The 27,403-nt window shown below is 41.9% G+C and overlaps 1 protein-coding gene across 1 annotated transcript in view; it reads left to right on the top strand.

Annotated features, from left to right (window-relative positions):
• The first annotated feature begins 4,349 nt into the window (after positions 1-4,349).
• Positions 4,350-27,403, top strand: part of IGF2R (insulin like growth factor 2 receptor) — a 1,086,527-nt gene continuing 1,063,473 nt past the window's right edge. The window contains exon 1 of the mRNA XM_069235138.1: positions 4,350-4,557. Within this exon, the coding sequence (XP_069091239.1) occupies positions 4,463-4,557 (95 nt within the window). The 5' untranslated portion in view covers positions 4,350-4,462. The remainder of the gene's footprint in view (positions 4,558-27,403) is intronic.

Here is a 27,403-nt window from a genome sequence, read left to right as displayed (position 1 = left end):
ACGGTATCAGGTTTCCACATAGAGTTTTGGGGAACTCCGGTTCAACAGGATCTTCCCAGGCCCCTAGTCTTTTCAGCTTCAGACGCCGCTCTGATAAACGCAGAGGTTCAAGAACTACTGAGCAAAGGGGCCATTTGTACATCTTTTCTACACCCAAGAGGGTTCATCAGCAACCTGTTTCATGTGGAGAAAAAGGACAAAGGATTCTGTCCGGTGATCAACCTTCGTTCTTTCAACGATTGGCTTGTTTACCGGCATTTCAAGATGGAGGGTATACACATGCTCCGGGATATCCTTCTGCCGGGAGATTGGAAGGTCCGTCTGGACCTCAAGGATGCCTATCTGACGGTTCCCATTTGTTCCCCTCATTGTAGATTTCTGCAGTTTCTTTGGAGGGGTCAGGTGTTCGAATTCACCTCTCTCCCGTTCGGACTGTCGTCAGCCCCTTGGTGCTTTACCAAGTTGCTCGAACTGGTGATAGAATTCCTTCATTCTCTGGGGTTCGGCTCATCATTTACCTGGACGATATCCTTCTGATGGATCAGTCCAGATCGCAATTACTATCCAACATAAACATGACTATTGTTCTTCTGCAGGACCTGGGGTTTGTCATCAACCAACAGAAATCCGAACTGCTGCCTTCGCAGACAATGTTTTTTTGGGGGTTCCTCATAGACTCCCAGGCCACATCTCTCAGTCTCCCTCTGCAGAAGATCTCCAAGATCAAGAAGGAGTTGCAAATAGTCCTGAGGTGCAACAGAATTTTGCTACGTCAGCTAGCCCGAGTGGTGGGGTTGCTTTCCTCATTGATCCAGGCCATTTTTTCAGGCCCCCTTCATTACAGGCCTTTACAGCGGCTCAAGGCTTATCACCTTCGCCGAGGGCTGGCGTATTCCGAGCTGATTTCTCTCAATCCGGAGGCAAGGACGGAATTGCAATGGTGGTTGGACCACAAGGAGGCATGGAATGGCAGGGCCATCTTCGGGTCCTCCCCTGAACTAGTCATAGAGTCGGATGCCAGCCTGCACAGATGGGGAGCTCGCTGCGGGGAGGTGTCCTTCGGGGGACGCTGGACCCCCCAGGAACTCGACATGCATATCAACTGCCTAGAGCTGTTAGCGGGCTCGTTCGCAATCAAATCCTTGACCCGGGTCCGGGTTTCCTGCGTGGTTCTTCTTCGGATGGACAACGTGTCGGCGGTGCAATATATCAACCGTCTGGGGGGCACTCAGTCGAGGGCCGCAGCGGATCTGGCGAAAGACTTTTGGCACTTTTGCCTGCTCACCAGATCTCGGTCACGGCGGAGTATCTGCCGGGTTCCCAAAACGCTCTTGCGGATTGGAATTCCAGATTCCTTTTGGACTCCAGCGATTGGCAGCTGGATCCGACGGTTTTCAGAGCGATCATGGCTCGGGGGGTCCCTGCATGGAGGACCTCTTTGCGTCCAGGTGGAACACCCAACTTCCCCGGTACTTCAGCTGGCGTCCGGATCTGGGTTCGGAAGCCGTGGACGCGTTCCTTCAGGATTGGAACCCGATTCGGGGTTACGCTTTTCCTCCTTTCCTGCTGATTTCCAGGGTGTCAGCCGAAGTCCGTCGTCAGGGAGCAACGGTGATTCTAGTGACGCCCCTATGGCGCTCCCAAGTTTGGTTCCCCACTCTCCTGGAGCTCTCGTGCGACTTTCCTCTTCATCTTCCAGCATCTTCTTCGATCCTTCGGGATCCGTTGGGCCAATTCCATCCTCTGGTCCTCCAGGGCCATCTGCATCTGGTGGCCTGGAAGATTTCCGGACTCAATGGTTTGATCACAGACTTTTGCAGGAAGCTCAGGGTTTCATCGCCCAGGCCTGGGCTCCAGGGACTGGCAAGCGATACAGATCGGCTTGGTCTCGATGGGCTCGCTGGTGTATGGACAGGCATACAGATCCCATGGGGGCCCACGTTACTGATATCTTAAATTTCCTAGCGGAATTGGCATCATCCGGCCTGTCTTAATGCACAGTGAATTCCTTCCGTTCTGCTATTTCAGCGGGCCATCCCCTTCTAGATAATCAACCGGTGGGGGCTCATCCCTGGGTGTGTAAACTTCTCAAAGATATCAGGCTTTCTAATCCTCTGGAACCAAGGTATTCGGCATTATGGGACGTCAATTTGGTTTTACGTCTGCTTTCATCGTGGCAGGATAATCACCTTCTATCCAGAAAGGAGTTGTCAGCTAAACTAGTGATGTTGCTGTGCCTCCTTTCTTGCAAAAGGGTCTCAGACGTCAGGGCCCTGGATGTATCAGGTAGAGTGTTTTCTCCAGACGGCGTAACCTTTCCAGTGGCCCATAGGACCAAATGTAATACCAGGACGGTATCTTACCCTGCGTTTCCTTTTGCTCTTAAACTGTGTGTTGTACGTTGCTTGATGGCGTATGAGGAGATGACTGCGGATTTACGTCCTTTGGGGGAAGATCAGTTGCTGATTGCGATAAAGAAGCCCTTCAAAGCGGTTTCTTCTCCTACCATCGCGCGCTGGGTCCGGTGGATCCTAGCAGAAGCTGGTATTGACATACGAGTTTTTGGTGCCCACTCGACAAGAGGTGCCATGGCCTCTAAAGCGGTCCACGTTGGCGGTAGATTGGAGGACATCATGAATGCGGCAGATTGGTCTGCGGAGTCGGTTTTTAAGAGATTCTACTTCAAACCGATTCATGAGGCGGCTTCGCTGGTGGTGAGTAAGCTTTGAACTTGCATAATCCTCGCCTCCTGTCCTGCCATAGAATGCGAAATTTCCTAGCTAGCGTGAAGGAAAGTTTCAATTCTCTTAAGGACACGTAGGCGAGGATTATCCCTCCCTCACGTAGTCCGTGTACTACCCACCCACAATCTATGGCTTGGATTCGGTACAATGGTGGTATCCTTATTCTTGGTATATGCATGCTCTCATGTATCGAATTGCACTTTCGGTGATTGACGGTACTGACAATGTTGCATTATTGTTTTACTATAACCTGCAGTTTGTTTACTGTGATACATGACAGATTTTGCTGGTTATACTTTGTGTTTACGTGGCTTATATTCTATGTTTCTTATAGGAACAGAAGCAGCGGCCACTTGAGGAGTTGGACATCCCTTCGCAGTGAAGTCGAGGGAGATATGACGTGTTGTGGACATTTATACGGTTATGTTAATGGGGTCGGTGTTCTACGGTTGTTATAGCAACAGACTCATGGGACTTGTGGTTCAGTGATGTTTTTTGTTGAACTTTGAACCTGCTGTATAATAAAAAGTGAAGAAAGATCTGCATAATCCTCGCCTCCCTGTCCTTAATAGAATTGAAACATTCCTTCAGGTTAGCTAGGAAATTTTGCATTAAAGCAAGAAAAGGAAGCATAATAGGAGCCACCAGTCTTGTAATAAAATTATGACTCCACCTTTGTTGATTTTCTTTTAATCAAAATAGAAGGTACTGGAACGCTTTAAACAAGCACCAGTTACACTACAAAAAGTTGCATTTTAAATATTTCATTAATTTGACGTTGCGTTAACTAGGTGCCTAGTGCGGGGTTATCAGATGGCTTTAGATGAGAATCACATTACACAAGGTCAGAGTCACTTTTTAGACACAATGAGACTGAGTTATTTTCCTAGAACCACGGGATACTGAGCCACCGTCGAGACTCAAAGCTAGGTTCCAAATTGCAAAATCAGCAGCTCTGGCTGTAACGTCGGAACTTCTCGTTCAACTATTAGTACCTTTAAGAGTGCCACTCTGGCTTTTCGATCCTACGATGCTTAAAATTACAATGGAGTGAGAATGAGAAAATAAACTCTCCGTCCCACAAAAGTGACACCTCTTTTAAATAATGGGCATACGCTTGATGTTAGGTAGGATCACATGATGATTAGGGAACACAGGAGCGAAAAACAAAAAGAGGACTGTGATAACGAAAGAAGCCTTCACTAGACTGAAATCTTATCGGCCATTTTGAAAGTGAACCGTTTGTGTTTTTCATCAGTGGAAGTATGGCATGCAAATGTGATTTCAGGGCTCAAATATATGTATAGATTATTACTGTAGTTTTAAAATGCAAAATGGTTATTCATTATTGGAAATCTGTGATCTGTAAGAAACACTACTATTTTTTTTAACAAAAGCAATAGCAGAAAACTCGCATACTGGTAAAAAAAAAGTAGTTTTTTCAAAATGATGTTGTTTGAGAACAAATACTGTGGAACAGCGGGCGGACCTTGCAAAAGCGGGCATTTCCCAACTGAACGAGACACCGCTTCATGATGGGCACGTTCTGCCCGCGCAGGCGACCAATAGTCAGGTCTTCCTCTATTTGAAGTGTCATAAGAGCGGTTCATGTGACTGCGTCGGTGCTGCCGCTTCCTGTTGTTGCTTTCATGTCCTGGAGGTAGCTCAGCTGTAACAAACGGACCAGTGAGTCCTCTACAGCTGGCAAGCACAACGCGATGGGAACCGCAGCCCCTTTGCTTCTGTTGCTGCTTATCTCGTTGCTCCCCGAAGAGAACGAGGCCCAAGGCTGGAGCCACCCGGAGCTCTGTGGGTAAGGGTAACATTCGACTTATCTGCGCAGATGTTTGACAGCCCACCACCTCCATCCCATGGGTATTCACTTATCCGCTAGGTGTTACTCCCGCTCACCTCCCAAGATCAGTCACTTTTCCCAAAGTCATGTAGTCCCATCATACTCATTCCCCACCGTAGTTATTTATTTCCTCTTTTGATCGGGGTCAGCTAAAATATATAGGTTTAGTTAACTCTAGACGCACCTCTCCTTCTGTAGGTATCCATGTAGTCTCCATAATTACTAACCTCTATTTTATTTGATGCATTATCTGCAGTTGGGCTAACCCTTTTCATTGTGCAACCGCTCTGTTAAATATCTATCTGTCCTGACTTCCACGTGCATTCCCACTCGTAGCCACCACCCAGTTTCCATATTTGCCCCGCAATATGCACGCTGTGCTCATTTTCAGTAAAGCACCCTAATTACCAAGTAGTACCAATGCCAAGTATGGCAAACTGAACCCCTGAGTACTTTTAAGCTCTCATCTCATAGCATTCCTAAACTTGATACTCCTTTTCCTTTGAAAGCATGGAGCTACAGAAGCCAGCACACAAAAAACTAGGAGTGGCTGATGATGTCACATGTGAAATGTGGTCACTAAGCAGTAATGAATTCATTTAGTTGTGGTTAGGTTTTTACTAGTGACCAGCAACAGCTGACTTAAATGATTTATTAAAGTACATTAATCTTTTTATTCATTCATCATCAATTCCGTGTACAGTGGAAGCATGTCCCTCAGTGTCCTATGGAGAAAAAAACAACCATAAAAGAATTGTGGTAACCATCCATAGGGCACTGATAAAAATTATTTTACAGTCTACAGAACTGGCAACGAATGAGTAAACGGCGTGGCAGAAAACGTTGAGTTGCTTCTCTAGTGACCGTTTACCTGTTTCTGGAAGTTCAAACGTCAAAAGAGGACAATTGTGGTGACTCGAGTGGCATTCTTTTGGCTCGTCCTGCAGAGTCAGTAACCTTAATTATAAACGCCCTGCAGGTGCATCTTTAAAATGTTTCAATCTCTAATTGCATCTGAAAACATACTGAAACCGGCTGCTGAATGGCTTTCCCTTTACACGTTTCCTAACTATAGCATTGAAGTACTTATAATTTCCAGCATGAGAACATGTGACCATTTTACAGTGCTGCAATGTAAACGTTGGAGCTTTAATAGTTCATGGTTTTTATCTTCGGTGCCATTTGAAAGCGTGTTGTTCCACTTGAAGCATGAGCCCTTTTTTTTTTTTTTTGGACATCTTATTTCCAATGTTGAATATTAATTTCTAGTTTCACTGTAATATAAGTCCGTTTGTGCATGTATGATGCAAAGATATTACACTTTCTTAGAGAGAGTTCTGTGTTCCTATTTCATTACCCGTATACAATTATGATGTTGCATTGTTGGTGCAAAGATAATATTTTTAAGGCTCTCACGCAGCACTGAGAGAAAGCCGAATTGAGATTTAAAAAACAAAACAAAAAAAAACACTTTTAGGACCTAGAGTGTTTTTAAAAAAAATCTCAATTCGGCTTTCTTTCAGTGCTGCGTGAGAGCTTTAGAACTATTTTCTATGCACCAACAGTGCAAAATCATAATTGTATGCTGGTAATTAAATTACCAAAAGTCAGGATGGGCCCTAGCTCTGTTAAATGACTGTGAATGAGTAATTTTCATAACTATGCAACGTTAAAACGAAAAGCACATGACTGTTGGACCCAAGGAAGACATTTATCTGTGACGCATGAGCACTTGCTTTATGAGTTTGTTGCCTTGAGTTTTATCTAATATTTCTTTGAGAATTAAGTCAATTTGATTGAGTAATCAACTATTCCACTAGCTTTCACTTGGGGTCACAAGACGGAATAGGCTGTTTCCCTGTATGCAGGTCATCAGTAATAGTTGCTCTTGCCAAAAGTTATTATGCATCTCTCTGAATTCTGGTAGTGGTTGCCCAATACTGTGGTCTGGCAAGCTGACCTAAAGTTATCAGTGAGGAAATGCGTAAAATAAACCGCCTCCACCTCCGGGCAGCAAATGTCAATGTAGGATGTGTAAAGACGATTATTGGGGACATAAAGCAGAATGTGCTTTGGTGGTCTTGCTACTTCTGTGGGACGGAATACAAAATGTTGGTATAATTTTAATTAATTAGGAAGGATGTTTGTGACAGATTTATTATTGTTTACCTTACCCACACACATATGACAACCAGCAGCATGTGAGCAGTAAGATGATTGGATCAATTTATATATATACGAGTGTAGAGAAAGTGCATTCAATTTAGTGTATCACTCAATTCAGTTGTATTAACAATTAAGTCCTGCGACCTTTCATGTCAAGAGAGTATCCCGTATAATTTTAGAAACCTCATTTTGAATACAGTACTTTTTAAAAATATCTACATTAAAAAATAACAAGTTGAATAATATGTTGAACAAGTTACAGGAGAAACCCAGCTAATGGATTATTTAAAACATACGTTTCTGATTGTCTATCTCAAGGTAACTGTCTCTAGATGGAACTGGTTCTAGTTTTTCCATGGTGGCTTTGGCTGGTAGTCGTCATTTTTAAAAAAATGTTTTTCTTCCAGCTTCACTTTTTCATAAAGTAGCAGTAGACCCTACCCATGTGGATCTCCTGTAAAGCCTGCTGCACTAGAAAGCTTTTGTGCCTTTCCAGTGATAACGCATCCCTTTATGATTAATTTACTCACTTTGGGACTTGTTTTAGGCCAAAGAATCTTTTGACCCTGTTTGAAGACACCTTAGGACGAGATAGCTAATCAACATGTCAATCAATATGTCAATAATGTCATCAATATTTATTATAACAATGCACTTTACTTTAGTCAATGACCTTTATTAAACTCTGGAAACACCATGACCTTGCAGTCATGAATAACCACACCAGTTTAATATGAATTTAGTGATATTTATTCTCTATTGGTTACAGTACTACTAGCAAGTTTATTAATCTCAAAACCAAGAAGCACAATAGCATAGTCACAATATGGCAACTCTGATAAGATTTCATCAAAGCAAGAATCACAAACATTAGAATATAACACGACGTCAGCATAGATTATTCGAAGCAGAGTATATTAGCGCATTGTTCAACAAAGCATAGATCCAGTCATTTGTCTATTTTGCGTCAGTTCCGTGAACCCCTCACCTAACCTCGAATTAGCATTGGCATGTTGGGCTTCATGCAAAACTATTTAGGAACACCAATTTGGAAAACATCTAACTATGGTCTCTGTCAAAAGAAGCAGTTAGTACCTAGAAAGGAAAAGCAAACAGACAATCACAATTTCATTGTCATATAGTTACCCTCCAGTTTGGGCAGCACTCAGATTAGGTCTTCGTCTTCAGGACATCAGTTGATTTGGCATCAGTCAGGAACTCGGCTCAGGTAATAGGGGGACTTCCCTCATAAGGAGGTAAAGTGTAGATGGGCAATATAAGGACAAGGATGGTTCTAATCTAAAATGTATCAAGTCACTAAGCAAAGTGACAAAGTGTCTGGATCATAGCAAATCACATCAGCATCTCCCCTAGTCTCTCTCCTGTCCCTCCTGTTCTGATTTACTTCCTGGTGTCAAGTGTTTTTATCCCCTTTTCGTGGTACATTCCCCTAAAATCTAATTGGACAAGGGGTTGCACCCCACTACCTTTAACCAGTTAAAATCAAATTAGCTCATCAAATTTATTACCCCATAACAGTTCTCGCATATTTTATTGGTGCTTATGATTGACGTCTTTAGCGGGTGAAATGTCCGGTATGATTTCATCGTCTTGTGGTCCTTTGCACATCTTCGGTCAGTGGCTCCATTGTCCGTACCGGTTTAGGCGACCTTGTACCTAACATTAATCTACACTGTTGCATTCATCTAAAATGTTACTACAGGCAGGATGAATTTCATGAGAACGGATCTACTACAATTACATTTAGCTTCTAGCTTTTGAAAAAAACCAAGAGTTCGTGTCCTTTAGCAAGTCAGTACACTGCACGTTAGAAAAATACACTTAATCTGAGAGTCAGGCAGCTAGGCCTCGACTCATGCTAACTAAGGCCTAAAAGACTTATTATCAAACTTTAATAACATAACCATTAATAATTAGTGTAAAACCATTTTTAAATATAGTAATTTATCAACATTAGTCATTTTTATTAGTCTTCGTATACATTGGTGGCCACTCCCCGTGGGTACATTTCAAGTGCACATTTTAGCAATACATGTTAATACAGTTTCTATGCAGCATTAGTTCATAAACATTTCATGTTAGTATAAATTATATAAGCTACACTCTCTCACCAGCAAATTGCCTAAGTTCACCAAGAAAATGTTCTACTGAAACATTAACTCCATATCTATTGAATCCACATGCTACAAAAGCCTTTCTACTAAAACCTGATGCTTTCAAGGTCTGGCATTAACCACGACCTTTTGATTTTACTAACATTATAAGTATAGTATACTTACTTAATGTGGTTTTCAGCCAGTTCTCTATTCTGCTGCCATTTGCATTTTTTTTCTTCCACCCACTACAGCGTTAAGTATGGGGCAGTAGGTCAGGTCAGCCCACTTCAGCCATTGGATAACTTCATTTTGAGTGTTGGCATTCTGCCTTTTCACACAAAGCATATCCTTACAGACTTAGGGTCATATGTACGAACACATTTTCCCATAGACACAGAATGGGTAAAACCCTTTGCTACATCTGGCCCTTATTTCTTCAGTGCCAAGGACTACTTTGGCAATGTGTGCTTTTTGATGTTAAAAACATTTTTGCTTTTAGCCTATTTATTTATTTAAAAAATTTTTTTTTTTTGAAAGACTAACGAAGGCCCGGCATCTTCCCTAATTATCATATTTTTCATTGCAAACCAAGCACTGGCAAATCCAAAAGGCTGGTAGCTAGTGTCAAACGTATTTGCTTTGCCAATGCTTGTTTTTTAAGTCACTAAGCAGAAAGGATCTATTTCTGTAACTTTCTGTCTCTGGGTTTCAAACTACAGCCCAAATGTAATTCTAAAGACATGAAAAATATTTTGCGATGTACTTTGATTCCCCCTTGCCTAACCCACTAACTTTTATCTACTATCCCTTTCTTAAGAAGGGCTCCTGAAGAAACTTGCACTTGACTCTTATCCAGCTATGAGTGTATCCACTACCCATGAAGTGTTATCATGTTTTGATCCCTCTTCTATAAACCACCATAGTTACCCCATCCAAATGTAAACAAAGAACATAAAAATATATTTGAAATACATTTTCATATTTGCACTGATTCCCTAAAAAGCACAATTTTTATCTAGCAGTATGTTCAGGTTGTAATTCTAGATATATCACTAACTTGAAAATGTTGGCCTGCGCTCCAGAACCATGACTGATTTTAGGCCCAGCATAGGTTGGACTGTTTTTGAGAACGTATTCCTTTTTTCCCCTCTGTTTGTCAGAGCTGTGAATGGGAGTGATCATGTTTGGAAGGAGTCCTTTTTCCATTGGATTGTGCACTACATTTCTTTAGATACCAGGTAAAAACAAATCTCATTCTCACTCTTCCAATCACAAGATAGCCCAACCTAACATAAACATATTCTAGAAACATGTATTTTACTAGGTGGACTCTAGTTCATACTTTTCCTGATTCTTCTGGCAAGTGAATTCTGCAGCAGTCATGATGACAGGGCTGTCCTATAAAATCTTTGGTGCCTGATGACAGGGCTGTCCTATGTTGGTGTATGTAGGGAACAGAAGTTTCTTAAAATTTTATTTTGATGATTATATATTTAGAGTAATTACTAGTGCTACGCAGAAATGTGTCAACCGAAGTCCAGAACATACACTTTGTGGTCAAGACAAGTTGTCATATTTATTTTGCCTACTGGAAAAGTAGGTTCTACCCTTCTGCAGCACAGGACCGTTGACTGTCAGTTTACAGTGCCAGAGTGTGGTTGTGTGAAAGAGGATTGTTGTTGCCAAAACAACACATATAGCCATGTGTCAAAGATGTCGACAGTTCATTAATGTTAACAATTTACAGTTGGGGCAAGCTCACTAAGGAAAAACACCGAGATGTCAGCTCAGCTTGCCTTACTAATGGTGTCTGCAAAATGAAAATATGTACACATTTTTGCAAATGTAACAATTTGTGGCTATTTCTGATGCTCACAGAATGATCATTGATAATATGGAAATACGTGCAGTGGTTGTGAAGATACAGAAGTTATCTCAGCCTCTCAGTAGGGTCCCTGATAATCCATTTGGCTTGCCTCACTGCCTATTGAAAGTAGCAAAAAACGTCTTGCAGGCTAAGATAAAGATTTCTTTAAAGTCTTGTCTCTTTCCCAAAAAGCATTTCTGTTGTGAACAAAGTTAACACCCAAATGTATATAATGATGCTACCTAGAGGCAGCACTTAAAATGCTACGTGCATAGCACCAATCACATTACACATTTCAAAATAACATCTATTTGCCCATTAGTTTAATTGGCAGTTAAACTACGCAATTTGTTGCACAGAAGAAATTTGTCTTTTCATTAATGCAATAACATGGCAAAATTAAAGAACTATTTCGGCACGTTCACAGTGACTGAGGTTTAGCTCATAGCCTTGCAATGTTGCAACATAAGTACATTCCTTCCAGAGGAATCTAAAGCTAAATTACTTTTGAACACAATGACAAAGACCATGGTTTGTCGCTTATCAATTTATGAAAACAAAGAAGACACATTCAGAGTGTTTTGTGTCCTATAATGCCCTTCTTTTGCCCCGGGGATGCCTACATGTCTATGCTTTTTAAACCCTGTCCACTGTGCCTATGTTTCCTCCAAATGCAACAAATCCACTTAGTGTCTCTGTGTGTTTATTTCCTGTGCTACAACGGACACATTGCACACATCGAAGCAGTCCATGGCCGAGGAAAGAAACTGCACTTCATGCCTTTAAGTCACAACTGTTGTTTTTGCATACTAGAGTTTAAAACCCAGTTTTAATAGGTTGTTTCTCAAGTGAATCTTTCATGGCACAATAAATTGTGAGGTCACTGCACCTGACACATTAACAATACTTAAGCAACATGTAAGAACAGACAAAGGGCAGGCCAGGCTTAGAAACGGATTCACGTAAAAAGTGCAGTCCATTTCCTCACTTTTGCAATATACCAAACAGAAGTGCTCAAGAAGAAACAATTTAGTAACCCCTTGCTAACAAAGTTAATAGAATAAAAAGTAGCCCTACACCCCTCACTGAATTGTCTTGGTCTCCACCTTCTAGGAACAGAAAGGCAGGCAAAACACTTCTTCCAAAATAGATAATACATCGCTTTTGTAATCATTACTGTGAGCCATACTGCAAGGGTGAATACCAGAAGACCTATTTCAGCATCTGCAGAATCTCCTGATCGATGTCTGCATTGTTTATCCCAAATACTCTTTCATCTAGCTAACTATAATCATGAGGTTAGTGCAGCCATTGAGCGCAAACTAAACTTCTGGAAATTTCCTTACATATGTAGCCAGACAGAACTTATTCTTCCAGCTATTGAGTGGATCACCTGTTCTTTATGTAGCAGTGGTCTAGCATTAGCCTTTCAGGGGATGTAATGTTTGCCTGATTCTACTGCTTATCAAAAGTATCTAAAATACCACTATCTCATATGCAAATATTGTTTACTTTTACAATTTTTGCATTCTCAGATTGCATCCCATCCCAAAAAATATTCCTCTGTATGGAATATTAGCTTTGCCTTAAAACTTTGAATTACTACTTGTCATTTCTTTCAGATAACCCCCTATTTAATTTCCATTCTCCACATGCCTCCTGTTTGAGCACTGCTTTCTCAAAATCACATGCATGTTTACCTTAATCCCTGTTTATTGTATCTCTGCAAATTGTCCACACCCCATTTCAAAGATCACAACCTATCATTTAAAAAGTCAAACTCCTGCATTCTAACAGTAACTAATAGTTTGCTGCTCATCTATGAATACTGCCAACCATTTGACATACCCCCTCCCACTAAAGATAATGCCTAGCTCGCATTAATTTAATCTACCACATAAGAAATAGAGTATATGCATGGAATTATTTAAGAACACAAGATTAATCCCAGTAATTTCCAGTAATCATTGGAGGAAAAAGCTAATTTTGGATTAAAGAGCAACGTGCTGCCTGGTAAAAACACTTTAAAGCTTTGTCAAGAGCAGTAAGTGCTATACAATGCTATCCCAATACAATGCATAACCCTCTTGGTTCACACTAATACCATAACACTGCGGTTGGGCAGTTGCTTGTACTTCATAAGGGCTGCAAAATAGTGCCATTACACTGTGTGACAGTTTTGTAGAAATGCTATGGGTCTTATTGTTAGGCCAATAGTGTATCAGTTCACCAGCATTAAACCACGCAACACCAACTGAACCGACATGGAATAACAGAAGAAATCTGCCACATGCTTCTGGCTAACAGAGGACTTTAATTTAGCCCACCAGTGCAGTTCCCAACAAATTACATACTGTGACTGCTTTTGACACCTCACAAGGACAATTCAATTTGGGTTAATATTACCAAAGTCCATCCCAGCAGATCTCTCCACCATTTCGCCCTATACCTGTTCAGGACCATTAACCTCTAAATAAAATATCTCAGTATGGGCAACCTAGTGAAGTAACAAGCTAAGTGGACTATGATCGTAAGAAATATCATAAAGGGACTTAAAGGCTGCTAAAATCTGACCGCTTACTGAAAATCATAAACTGTGCGCCTCTCTCACACACCTCTCCTTTCATCACACTACTAAGACCTGCCTCCTATAACATGATAACCACTCTTCGTGGCTATCATGCACGACCTAGAAAAGCTTGCCACCTAGGAACAAAACAATGACAGCACACTTCCAACCATGCACCCTACATGGTGTTGGGTGCTACACTTCTAGCCAAGCAGTTCAGTGCCCCATATAGAGCTGGAAAAAGCTATATAAATTTTGCACTACAATGCCTGAATGTGTGTAGTTAGTGCACAACAAATAAGCATGCACTTTTCTGGAATGTGACATTCACTCTTGTGAATGTGGCCTAATGATGCTAACTAAATCAAACCTTTTAATAGGCACTATTTTCTAATACAGTTTTCTTCCACACAGTTAAATATTGCTCCACTATTTATTCAGAGCCAGAAATACCCCTGGTTACGGCTTCCTCTGTGATCCATCGATCGATTTGTCAGAAAGGATAACCTTAACTCCTCGCATTACAGCTGATGAGTTTATGGCATGTGCTGAATCGTGTCCATTGCCCATGGCGGAATCTGGAAATAAGTTTAGAGTTTTGTCTAACTGAAGCAGGGAAAAGGCATGAGTGCAGAAACTGTACAGTGCTTCAAAAATAAAATATTACCCTTTTTATTTCTATATTACCATCATCAACTCTTACCGTACTCTTTCATTAAAATATCTTTATTCAGCACAAGACAATGTAACCATAAAAGCACATCATAACATTTATTTATATATATATATATATATATATATATATATATAAAAATAAAACAAAAAGCGAAAAAAAGACACTACAAACTTAATATGAGATAAAAATGCTGAAAGAATAGAAGTTAAGAACATTCAGCTAAAAGACTACGCAACAAGTTAAAAACAAAGATAGGAACTATATACCTTATTCGGATCTGTACCCCATTTATCAAAATACCGTAAGTAATTTGTGGGCTCTCACAGCATAAACTAGAAAGGACGCTAAAGTATTGCAGGTCTTTGTGTTGTTCATTTCCATTAAAAGGTTGTAGGCTACTTCATAGAAGGGAAGGCTTTCATTAAGAAAGGGTGTCTTAAAAATATTTTCCTGCCAGCAGGATAAAACGTACAAAAAATGGTAGCGTGTAAAGTAGATTGCGTAGACTTGTTATCACAGGTGTATTTGATGTTATAAGCTCACTTTGATCCATTTGGAAATAGAGCCATATGGTGGAAGATAGAGAAACGGAATCTTCTAAGGAAGATTCAGTGATAGAAATTGTGAACCCAGGCAAGATAGCTTTGAAGACCCTGGTGGGAAGTGTGAGATAAATTAAGTGCAACCATTGGGCTTTGCTCCTCCTCCGCGTTCACTTGACCACCTTGTACAACAACCAGTTGCTTCAGTGTTTGTTAGGGCATACTCCCAGAGATGCTTGTTGGTTTTCACTAAACTTTGCAGTGACTTCTTGATCTTGATAAGCCATGAGATTTTATATATATGGTCCAACGACATACAGTCCCTAATTATCTCTTGGGTTAAATTGGCTGCATTCTTTATCCAAATGCATTATCTACCAGAAAGAGATTGCTTGAATAGGTGAAGCCCAGGCTCTGTGCTGGAAGGGTGGGAATTTCTGTCAGTGAGGGACCTAGGGATCCTGCTGGACCTGTTCTCCCACCGTATTCGAGCCCCAGTACAAGGTGTCCGCACTAATGAGTGTTGCAAGAAGGAGCGCTCCCCTTGCACTGGTTAACAGACACTGTGCTTATGTTTATTCCATGAACCCAGTCCACCAGTTAACTTGAACCTGATCAACTTAAACACAGACGGTCTCTGCTTGTGCTAAAATTCCTTTGGGTTATTTAACCCAGTGGGATGGAAATGCCCTAGAGAACCTTAGTAGTGAAACGTATGCAAGCTGGCGTGTAGATCACAGAACTAGGGAAGCTGCTTGCACCATGTTACATTGAATGTAAACCTATGCCAGGTTTATTTCTGTTTTCAGAATCCTGTAGCACCTGACTTAGAACCGTGTAATTGATTAACATTTTGTGTGTTTAGTTTTGTATTTTGGTCTGGATTAAAGTACTTTTCTTTTTATTTAAAGAAAGGTAGTGGGTAGGATAGTACTTGTCTCTGTTGTTAAAATGTTTGCTTTTTCAGTCTCTGCCCAGTGCTACCTCCCTCGGAAGCCTTAAGTGGTTCCACCACCTCCTCTACCCTTAGAGTCGAGAGCGGTAAGGGTTTAATGGATGCTCAGTTTGTAGTGCTGTAATAAGTTAGGCCCTGGAACAACTGTGATCAAAAGCCCCCAACCACCAGGATTGTGGACCTGTAACCTATGCTTGCACCTTGGCCCCCAAACAGTTTCTGACAGGGCACTTAGACTGGCACTACATGTATGCATTTTTCTAAAGTGAGAAAGTTTGGGAATCCATCTCATGTGGTTTTAGTTTGATAATCATAAGTTCTCGAATTATGATCTCATATGGGGCAGTGCGAAGAAAAGCTGTTACCCTAGGTCATAAAGGAATTCCAGACTTCTCTAGCAGGGCCCTCCCATAGACTGCCTGTGCAGTGCTGCCGTGGCAGAGAGCAACTCAGGAAGGGGAAATAATGTGTACAGGGGTGTGAGGGTGTGTAGTAGGATGCCAGATTTGTCTTTTTTTTTTGGGGGGCAACTGGATCGAGGACCGTTTTATGTATGGCTGCCCCATTACTCCTCTGCCACAGCGTAACATTTGGAAGTAGAAACAGATGATTTTGGGGGCCATACATACCATAAAACTACAGATTAGTGAAAGATGAATTACAGGGACATTTGTTTTTGCCCCTCAGTAAAAAACATCCCTATATTTGGCTGTTGCCCATCTGTAATGGTATGTTATCTATTGCTCTTACTGAGCCATTAACTGGCATGCCAGATTCTCAATCTGGTAATAACTGCTACGACAACGTAGCACTTTATCAAAAGCTGTTATGCAGTGTGCTATGTCATTAATGAATTTTTAGGCTGCTCTGGTGTCTCGGAGTCTGTGTCACTGCTGTACACTAATAAATGTGAAGGGCCCATGCACTAGATCAGGGTTGTGTGAGTCCCAAAAGATGAGCGCCCTTGTCCAAATAAAGAAAACTTCCGTAAGACAAAATTCAAATTCCAAACCTTAAAGGTTTACTCAAAATTTTAAGAATCGTTAGCAAATGAAAAAATCAGTCGGATTCAAATAAGATTCAATAATGCATGATAATAAAGTGGACTATTAGAGGTCAGAACATAAGGGAATTAGTCGGAACCAAAATATAGTTGTACGAAGAGCTAGCATAAATCTTTTTAGTTCTCAAACCAAGGGGGGAGTCTAAATATAAATCAGGAGAGTCCAGCATTGATACTGCTCAGTCTGAAAGGCAGGGAAAATCTAAATATAAACTCAGTATAAGTATAAATCTAAGATAACAGTCTGACGTAGGGACTGTTCAGTTTAAATGCAAGGGAAAAGTCTGGCAAACAAACCAGAAAGGGAATAGGTTTTCAGACAGTGAAAAGCCACAGACTCAACAAAGCGTGTAGTGGAATCATAGTTCTCAAATAACAAAGGTATGAGTAAACCAATCAACATTGTAGAAATTGTGGTACAGAAAATAGGATATTTTAGAAAACGCTTACATCGTGAATAAAAATTAACATTCTTTCCTCTACAAACACTGGAAATGACATTGCAGTATTGAAGCAAACGAAATTGAAAGCCATTTAGAAATGAATGAAGTACAGTTTTTTGGTCTTGGTGGCAGCAGGCCTTAAATATTGCAATGTGCAATAACATTTCAGTACGGCTGCCTGCTAAGGTACACAAGTAAATAAATTTTATTCTGTACAAGATAACACCACCACAAAATGAATCCCACCTCGTGTGTTTTATGCAATTAAAAAAACATTCTACAAGAAAACTTGTTTAGGCCTTTTTCAAAAACTCGTTTTCTTCAATCAAGTTCAAAATTGTCGATGCAAAGTGGCCCAATAATTCAAATTTGCGCTTTAGTTATGCTAAATTTAATACAAGTAAATAAATGTTATTTTATAATTAACAAAAAAACACTGTAATATCTTCTGCGTCTTAGTTTTGAAATTGTCCCAAGCTATTCTACTCTAGAACAATTAATCCATTGTTTTTGGTTTCTCCAGCTTTGTCTTCTCCAAGGCCTTCATTTCAACATACAAGTAAAATATATCCTCACTTTCTTTTTCTGTCTATTTTCTACAATTGCATTTCAGTCCTCCTTTAAAACAGATAACCTATTAAAAATGATTCTTTTGTGAAACATTTGTTATTTGAAACACCCCTAACCAGATAATACAGACTCTCTGATATGCCAATTAAAACTAGCAAAATGAAAATCGTAAAGCATTTTTAGAGCCAAGCAACAATTATTTGCAAGCAGCTATCTTCTTTCTTTAAATACTTGAAAAACTAAATCTGTAAATAAAGTGCAAACATTTAAAAATCAATTTCTTCACAAATGATGAAAATTTGATAAGTAATTTCAGTTTTCAAAAAATAAGTTGTTGCAAGCAGATACAGGCATACAATTCAGCAGTTCAGTCAGTACAGTTCAATGCAGGCACAAAACTATCTTCAACTGAGTACCTAATGTGCTAAATGAATGATCTTAAAAAAACAGGCATTACTATTAAACATACTGGCATTCTCGATTCAAAAATTCAGTTGCATTACTCAATCAGGAAATTATTCATTGTTGGTCACCTTCATTCAAATGTTTCTTAACAATTTTATGAATCATTAAAAGTGGCAAAAGGTAATTAGTTGGGTATATTCAAATCAGCATCAATAATGCATACATTTGAGGTCATAACATAAGGGAATTAGCCAGAATAAAAAAAAATCTACAATTAAGTAGCATGAATCAACTCTGCTCGAAAATCAAGGTATTGTCTAAATATAATTCAGGTAACAGTCTGACACCCCGATTGCTTTGGAAAATATGTGGCACACATCTGAGAGAGGGTAGATTTTATAGGGTTTCAAACAGTGAAAAACCACATACTTGACATGGCATGGAGTAGGATTACAGGGCTGCCCTAACAAATAAATATTAGATACCCTTTACTCTACAAACAAGGAAAATTACATTGCACTATTGAAGCAAGACAAACAAAATGCCATTTAGAAACAAATGAGGGACAGTTGGACCTGGGCAGGCCTTGTGCATTGCAACATACAAGAAAGAATATCTCATCATGGTTTTCTCCTAAGGCAAACAAATAAATATATGTTGTTCTGTGCAAGAAAACAGCACCATAAAACGAATCCCATCTTAACTATTTTATGCAAAGGAAAATTGCCGAAGAGGAATATGTACGTTGATAACTTGTTTATGAAATTTGAAAAGCCACATTTTCTTCAGCAACTTTAAAATTGATTTCTGTACAAACGGGCTGAGGCCCAGAAATTTTAAATATGTGGCCTAGTTATGCTAACTTAAACACACAGAAATAAACATTATTTACTAATGAATCAAAACACTCACAGCTGTCCGAGCAGTGGTCAAAACAGAGGACACCGCTTCTGGAGGGGAAGGAAGTGAACGTGGGTGGCAGGATTACTATCATTAATTTATGTTTTTACTTTTGAGATGAAGAGAGAGAATATTCTGTACTGTTCTGCTATTACTCCTGTCCTCCTGCGTAACAATGGAAAACAGGAGCAGATGATTTTGGGGGCCGCACATAATTTATAATTCTAGATGGGTAAAAAGTGAATTACGGGAATGTTTTTTTCACATGGGGCTTCTGAGTAACATCATACAAAACTCGAGCTTTGCTCTCATCTATTTGATGTCATTAAGAACCCCCTATGCAAAAAAACATCCCTGCAATTCACTGTTACCAATCTGATTCTCAGTGTTGTAGCTGGAACTCTGGTTCTGGCTGACCTGAGGGTGACTTGCACTTATGTGTGCCCCAAAGAACGTACACAGTGAAACGCTGTGAACTAACAGCATACTTCTGGACACAATCATGTTGCAGTGCTATAATTTTAGCCTTTAATCATTTTGTAGGATACATGTCACTGTTTTCTGCTCACTACTGCACACATGATGTGAGAACTTGTTTCAATGGCTTCCTACACTCCATGTTTTGTGACAGGTATTCATGATCATTTTGGTGTAAGAAAGGCATGGACACTTGTAGCAACTGACTTTCTAAATGTGAATATCCAGAGAATGTATAATGTAATAAAAGTATAAGTTATTTAATAGAAGTGTTATGACTCCTTCTTGTTATGACTTTTGCACACTAGGTCAACATGTACCCAGGAACTGTGTACACACAAACAGGTGTTACACACTTGCATGTGTAGATTTAACTTCAGTTTACTTTTGCGAATCTAGTGTGTTGTGCAGATGAATACACTGATTCTGTTGTGGAGATATGTCCATTTGGTAATAAGTTATCCTTTAGCGAAAGACCCCAAAGAATTCTATTGGTCATGTCCAAACAGGTGTCACCCAATGCCAACCTGATTGAATAGGGGTATGGTTTGTGCAGGCCTCCTGTTCTGTACTCCATTTCATGTGTGACATTTTATTTTTCCTTTTTCCATGAACTAATGCAAATAGCTTGTTAATAGATTGATTGTCCGTTTGTCTGCCAAAGGTAAAATAGAATGGAATGTGTTTATATACTTCTCTGTTAAAGTGTATATACTAAAACGTCTTTAACATGAATTTATGGTGTCTTCTGCTGATATCCTCCTGGAGTATGCGTACAAAAACCCTTATAGGTCCATTTAAAAACCACAGTTAAAGTACAGTTACTAAATAAAAAAAAATTACAAACCCCGGCCTTGGCTTAATCCTACCTTGAAAACCGTATCTTGTCCATCAAATGTAGTGGTCTCGACTTTAACACATGATGTCATCTAACATCACAAAGAACATTGGCATCACCAGTGATAATGCATATCGTTTAGTATTTACTTAATGCATGACGTGGCTATGGATTCACTATCATTTCTTTGCTAGAAATTTTCTTAGTGATTTTTAGATTGTACATTTTGGTTACTTATTGATATAAATATTGAGAGAAAAACAAACAGCACAAACCTCCATAGTTTCAAACACACATGGCAGCCTTAATATAGCGAATTTCATAACTTCTTTTTTCCTTTCTGCACACCTCTGCCCCCTTGAATTAATCTGTTTATGGACACTGCAATAAAAACTGAGCTGAATCCCCAGTCCTTGAGACATAAACTTACATTATGTCAAACTGATAAAATGTTTTGCCTATAGACTAACTACTGGTACATGACCCTGTAATGTGTATTTATCTAGTACCAAGCACTTAACCTCTAGAACTATGTTTGTGGTTGTCTCTTCACCCCTAAAGGTGGTGTCACCTTTTATGGTGTCTTTCTTGTATATTTCACCTGCCCTCTACCTATTCAAAACATTTTATTTTTAGAATGCATAGCAATAACTTTATATGCAATGTACAAGTCATTTATTACATTATTTAACCCTCATCTCCTAGCCTTGACTGCTTGACCTCACTGTCCCTGGAGTCATGCTCTGAGAGGGAGTAAACTTAGTGTTTACCAGACAATTAAAGGCCAGCTTCGCTCTGCTATGGTAAAATAGAACATAACTGTTTTTTTTTTAGTTTTAAATCTGTTTTTATTAAATTGTGCAGAGATATAGAAACAGTACAAGTCATACTGCACCTACATTGACAGACCAGTGGGGCAAGGAGGACACCAAAAAACAAAAGGACACAAAATGAGGAGATGGGGGTTGGTGGGGGGGGGCAAAGAAACGTACTGGGGGAAGAACCTGCGAGAAATAGGATAGGAAAGTCGACAGTTCTTAGCAACTGAAGGGATGATGTACTCATGTATACAAGAGCAATATTCGAGCCAGGGATTAGCTATCGCCCCTCTGAAGTATCCCTTTCCTCCTGGGTCAGGTGCAGCACTCTTAAATATCTTGGGCAAGACAGTTCTCGAAACTCCTGAGAGAGGAAGTGTATGCAGGGCCTCCATGTCTTATCAAATTGGGGGAGCCTACGATCCACCAATGGTCAGTTTTTTCCCGTACCCAGGAGGCCCCAGAGTTTGTGAAACCTGTCCAGCTTTGTCAGGACAGAATCGGTTCCCCACTTAGCTAAGATGGTTTGTTTTGCTATAGAGAGTGAGAGGAATGGCTTTGCACTGCAGTGATTTCAGTGGGTGATAGCACATTATGGAGTCCTGATAGTATGTAGGTGGGAAAGCGTGGTATGTCATTGTCGTACATTTCATTTATATCTGTCAGTACCTTTGACCAAAAGTTCTGCAGTTTGGGACACTGCCAGTGTGGCTTGATATGAGGTCGCATGACCCAGTGTCTAAGAGCTAGATACTGCCAGTGTGCAGTGGAAGGGAGGGCCTAGTGTGATTGGAGTTGTGCAAAGTCTAAAAGTCCATCGAGGTCAAACAGGTCACCCACCCTCTTACAACTGGCCATTGTGAGACTGATGTCGTGCTAGGCAAGGGGACAGTCAAGGTTCCCAAGAATTGGCATTTGAGGTGAAATGCGAGAGGATAGTTTCTTAGTGAGTTGTACTTTGTTCCAAGTGCGCACTGTCACCCCCAATGTGTTGTTTAGGAAGCCAGGGTATCTTCCAAATGTGAATCATCGCGAAAAGCAGCAGTGTTTCTCAGTCTCTGGTTTAGCCCACACCACCATGTATCTTAGTTGTACTGCCCGGTAGTAGTGTATCATGTTTGAATTCCCATTCCACCTTCCTTCCGGAGCCAATAAGCCTGGCTACTTGCCATTCAGGCTCTCTTGCCATCCCAGATGTAATTCTCAACTAAATGTTGCAGCTTCCCTAGAATGTGCAGGGGAAGGTTGGAGCGGCAATGTCTGCATCACATAAAGTATTCTGGACAAGAGTCATTTTTATGGCTGCCAATTTCTCCATCCAAGAGAAAGAGCCTCCCTTCCAGGACTGCAGGTCTGTGTGGGTTGTGGAAAGGAGCATCCTGTAATTACGGTTCGCTGTTTTCTCCAGAGTGCAGTGCATTTGCCAATCTAAATAGGGGACCCCCACCGTGTAGCCCAAGTGAAGGGGAAAAAGGAGGCTAAGTTGTTGACAATCACCTTGCAAGACTGTGAGTCCCAGTATTTGAATCTTCTGGAGATTAACTGTAAACCCGGAGACCCTGCTATAAGTCTCCAGCTGTATTATCAAATGTGGGAGTGACGTAAAAGGGTGAGTGAGCGATAGCATGACATCGTCTGCATATATCGTCAGTTTATTGTCCCTGCCTCCCATAGGGATGTCTGTTATCAGAGGATTATCCTGTATCCTGTCCGTCAATATATAAAGCAAAAAGAAGAGGGGGCATGGGGCTGCCCTTTCTGGTACCACACGCAACATTAAGAGGCCACGACTGTACTCAGTTTACTCTAATCTGCGCCTTAGAATCAGCTTAGCTGCAACAAACCCATTTCTGGAACTGTGGGCCGAGCCCAGTCTTGGCTAGTACTGACTTCAAGTATGGCCAATGTACGTGGTCAAACTCTTTCTCAGCGTCGACCGAAAATAGAGCTCTGGTATTCAGGAGCAATGAGTTTTTGTATATGGGGTGACACAGGTGCTTAGTGTTGTCCCTACAGCCTTTCTCAGGAGTGAAGTCCGTATGGTCTGGGTCGGCCATTCCCTGCATATATGGGACTAGATGAGCTGATAATATGCCAGTGAAGATTTTGGTGTCCACACTCATTATAGAAATGGGGCAGTAAGAGGCACAGTGATCGAGGCCTTTCCCCGGCTTAGGAATCACTGTAATTATGGTGTTTCTCATTGTGTCTGAGGATCTCTGTGGTGCTAAAATAATTATATAAATAGGCCAGGAGGCGGACCAATATTGGTGCAAAGGATTTACCGGGCTGCAGCTGAGCTATAGCCGTAAGCTTTTCCTCTTTAGGGATATTTCCATCCATACACAAAGATTCCTTATTTGGAGATGTTCCATGGGTAGCGGGCAATGTAATGGTTTGCTTCATCGAGATTGTGTCTCTGCCATGTACAGTGTGGCATAAAAGCGCTTGAATTCCTCGGCAATTTGAGAGTCCTGGCAGACTGTATCACTTTGTAATCTCAGATATTCTACACCTCATGGCTTGGGCCCATAATCTGTGGTAGCAGGTGTCCCGTCTTGTTACCCCTGGTGTGAAAATTCTGCTTATTGGGCAGTAGGGCATATTCTGCTTTATCAGCATTAAGATCCTTAAGCACCCTATGAGCTAAGGTAAGTTGGCATTGCACTTGATGGAAGCCTGTTAACTTTTGTTCCTCTGAGTTTTCCCACCTGGTTCTCTAGATGGAGTCTCTTGTCTGTTCTCTTCTTTTTGTGTCATGCAGAAATAGCTAAGAAGTTTCCCCTTATTACTGCTTTTAAGGTGTCCCAAAGGAGGGCTGTGGGGGTGTCCGGAGTGTCGTTAAGGTCAAGGAATATGTGTATTGCAATGGAAATTTCAGTGTTAACTGAGTCGTATTGCAATAGTTTTGTGTTTAGATACCAAGCGCCCTTTTGTGTCGGATTATGTGTAGTGCGTAATGTTTTGAAAATGGGTGAACAGTCGGAGAGGGTGACTACTCCCAGTTCCACTACCGTGGTTGCATCAGTCAAATGTGAGGAGATAAGGAAAAGACCTGTGTGGGTGTTGGTTCGTTTTCTGCAGAGAAAAATGTGTAAACCTTGTCTGTTGGGTATTTTATGCGCCACACATTCTTGGGCCCCATATCTTTCAACTGTTGAAGGCCTGCTGCTGTGGAAACACCAGTTTGTGCGATTTCTTTGGGCGGATCAGTCCATGAGGGTGTCTTGTAATAGACTGGAGTCTCACCCTATCAAGATGTCAATGTCTGCGGATGCCATTACTCTACCCATGTCATCCAAGGGGAATGGCTCCTGATGGTCATCAGGGCTGTATACCGTGGCCACTGTAACTTTGTAGGCATGTATGGCAATGCAAAGTGCAAGCATTCTGCCTGTCATCTCTGCCTGTGTTTTTATGATGTGGCCAGTGAAATGGGGGCCAAAAGGATTGCCACTCCATTCCTTTTCTGGGGGACTGAGGAGACAAACTTGCGATCAAACCAGAGGGAGCGTGAACTGTCAGTCCCCTCCTAAGGAGGTGGGTCTCCTGAAGAAAGCAAACCACATTTGTAGTCCCTTAGCAAAGAGAGAAGGGCTTTAAGTTTCCGAGTTTCATTGAGGCTGAGTAACTTTTATTATGTTATGGTGCTCAGCCTGTAAGTAGTAAGGGGTAACTGTGTGTGCGATTGAGGTATCCCTAATGTGGTCTTAGGACTGCATCAATGCTGGTGGGAACGACTAAGAGAGGGTGGTCGAGGGGGTAGGAATGTGAAAGGTAGAGCAACAATACAACAAACGAGTTCCCACTCCTGGGAACCAACATTTCCAAAGTTTGTGTGTCCATGTCCATGGCGATCTGCTGTCTCGTAGTCATATGTGGGAGAGGGGAGGGAGACCCACCACACGCGGGTGTCACAGTTGTTCAATGGTGGCTCTGCTGCCAGGCCTAGTCTGTAGTTTGTATAAAGAGCTGTGTCTGGAAGTGTGCAAACAACTTAGTGGACAGGAGGCTCCAGTCAGGAGGTCAATCTTTTACAGATTCTGACGTACTCCCATGTTGTTGGACTTGTGGCAAGAATGTTGCCTGCACCATGCGGCTTTCAGATGCAGAAGGTTTTGCAGTGGACTTCTTTTTGGCGTGGGAGTGCCGCCTCAACTTACCAGTGGAGTGAGAAGGGAGCTGAGTCTTGGGTTGGCACTCCTCATCATCTGACATAGTCTCAAAGCCTAGAACCGCTCGTGCCTCTTCAAGGGCGCAAACTGCATGTGTTTCGTTGTTCCAGGTGAATATAAGGCAGCAAGGCTGTCGCTATCTATAGAGAATCCCTTTCGCTCGCAGGAAGGCTCTGGCCGGTTGCAGCATCCTGCGTTGCTGAAGGGTGAGTGGGGAAAGGTCCTGGAAGATACCACTTTCATGTCATTTGAAAGTAATGGCAGTCATATCACGGACAGCTGCCATAATGATTCCTTTCTGCCGGTATAAGTGGAGGCATGTGAGAATGTTTTGAGGCATGCCGGGGGTCTTTGAAGGTCTGCCTGCTCTGTGGGTGCGGTCCAGTGCAGTGCCCTTGTCCTTAGCGCTGGTTTCCCAATCTCTCCAGCTCGTCCAGCCTCTGTCCTACCTCTCCCATCTCCTTTTTAAGCTCCTTTACATCGGCTGCCATATCTTGTTTGAGGGCCGCAATATCTTCTCTCAGAGCTCCGATGAGCTGATCCAGGTACGTGCGGGTCACAGACTCTTCAGTTAGGAAAGCTTCTGTGTCAGTCTCTGCCATTTAGCAAGATGTGTTGGGCAGGATGTCAAGGTGGTGCTTTGGCCTCTTGGTGGAGGGTTTGCTCAGCATTTCATTGATGTTGGTGTATATTTTTTTTCGCTGCCATTTGCATAGTGGAGTGCACTCTCACACTGGCAGTGAGGTCCCCCGAATTCTAATGTTCCACAGGCGAAGACACGCCTATTATTGGCTAAGTTGAAACTCCTGTGACTGAATCTCCTGGGTGACGCTTCACAGTGGTGGTGGTGGTGGTGGTGGTGGTGGTGGGGGGGGGGAGGAGATGCTGGGGTTCCACTGCCTTTCCCTGCTTCCAGCTCACACCAGGAGTGGATGGTGTTGATCTGTCATGGTGTAGGCCTCATTTAACCCCAGGTGCAGGCCCCTGCTAATCCAGTCTCCAATTGCGAGATGTGGGATGGTTGCCTCACAGGACACCTTAATGGTGATAGGCATGTTAGTAGGCTGCAGGTGACTGAGGGTGCACTCCGCTCAAGCGTCCAACGTAGTGGGTCTCACAGGGCATCCCGCTGCCCCATCCCAGCCAAGCAACCAGACAGGCAGGCAACACCAGTCTCGGTTCCAAGCGTGCTGAGTCCTTCGCTCCCTGTGGAGCATGCAGCAGCCAGAACCGCAGAAGGACCCAGCACAGCTCCGTTCCCTTAATGCTGCGCGGTGACTGACATCTTTGTGGCAATGCTCAATTATTCAACTGAGGCTGCGGTCGGTGATCAGCGTTCAGATCTCCATCTGCGCTCACCTGCCGGGCTCCGGTGTCCTTTACCAGTTTCTTTGGGACCGCACATGCCAGCTAGATCGCTCAGAGTGCTGTGGAGCGGCCACCGTCTTAGTTCTTCAGCATCCGACATCTCAATGGTACAGATCTTGTTGTCTTTGTCTTGCGCCGCCACCAGTAAAATCGGCACCACCAACACTCATAAGTGTTTTGAAGTCACCCTGGCAATGTAACGGCCTCAGCGCCACCACCTCTGGTGCTTCCTTCACAGCATACGGCGGAACTCCACAATACAGCTGCTACTGGGCCACAATCTTGGCCATGCCCAAGCTGATTTGCTTATAGATAAGAACCCAGTAAATGCATTTTACCATTGATGCAAAGGTGATAAAGAAATAGAAAAATCATTTTTTTTCGAGTGAAGGGTTAAAGGAATGGAAGTTGTGCCTGGGGAATTTATTTTGTTTCAAAACATTTGATTAATCGTGCTTTACTTTAAAAACAAAATTACTAATCATGCATCAGTACAAGTAAGAAAGGCCGACCAGCGAGAGAGTAACACCACTGGCTAAAGTTGAGCACAGTGCTCACAGTTATCTATTCATATTGAGCGTGATCATCATCTCCCCATCATGCATCAATCTCCGGTTCGCTCATCCTTCCCTCACCCTCCTTCTGCCTGCCTCAGTTGTTTTGTTGCTCATTAGGCACTCCGTAGCTAGCAACACCCTTGGGTGTTAGTGTCATTGTGTAGTGGATGGTGTTTCTGCCTGCTTCCAGTGGTACGCTCTTGTGAGCTTTTGTGAGTTTTCCCATGGTCAGGCACTGTAGTCACATGCACCATTCATCTTTAGTCAAGCGAGTTGTGGTAGGAAGTTTCAAGCTTAG

Source organism: Pleurodeles waltl, chromosome 5 (assembly GCF_031143425.1).
Source record: "Pleurodeles waltl isolate 20211129_DDA chromosome 5, aPleWal1.hap1.20221129, whole genome shotgun sequence".
Taxonomy (NCBI): Eukaryota; Metazoa; Chordata; class Amphibia; order Caudata; family Salamandridae; genus Pleurodeles; species Pleurodeles waltl.
The sequence above is the reverse complement of the archived record's forward strand: the minus strand, read 5'-3'. Positions and strand labels throughout refer to the sequence as shown.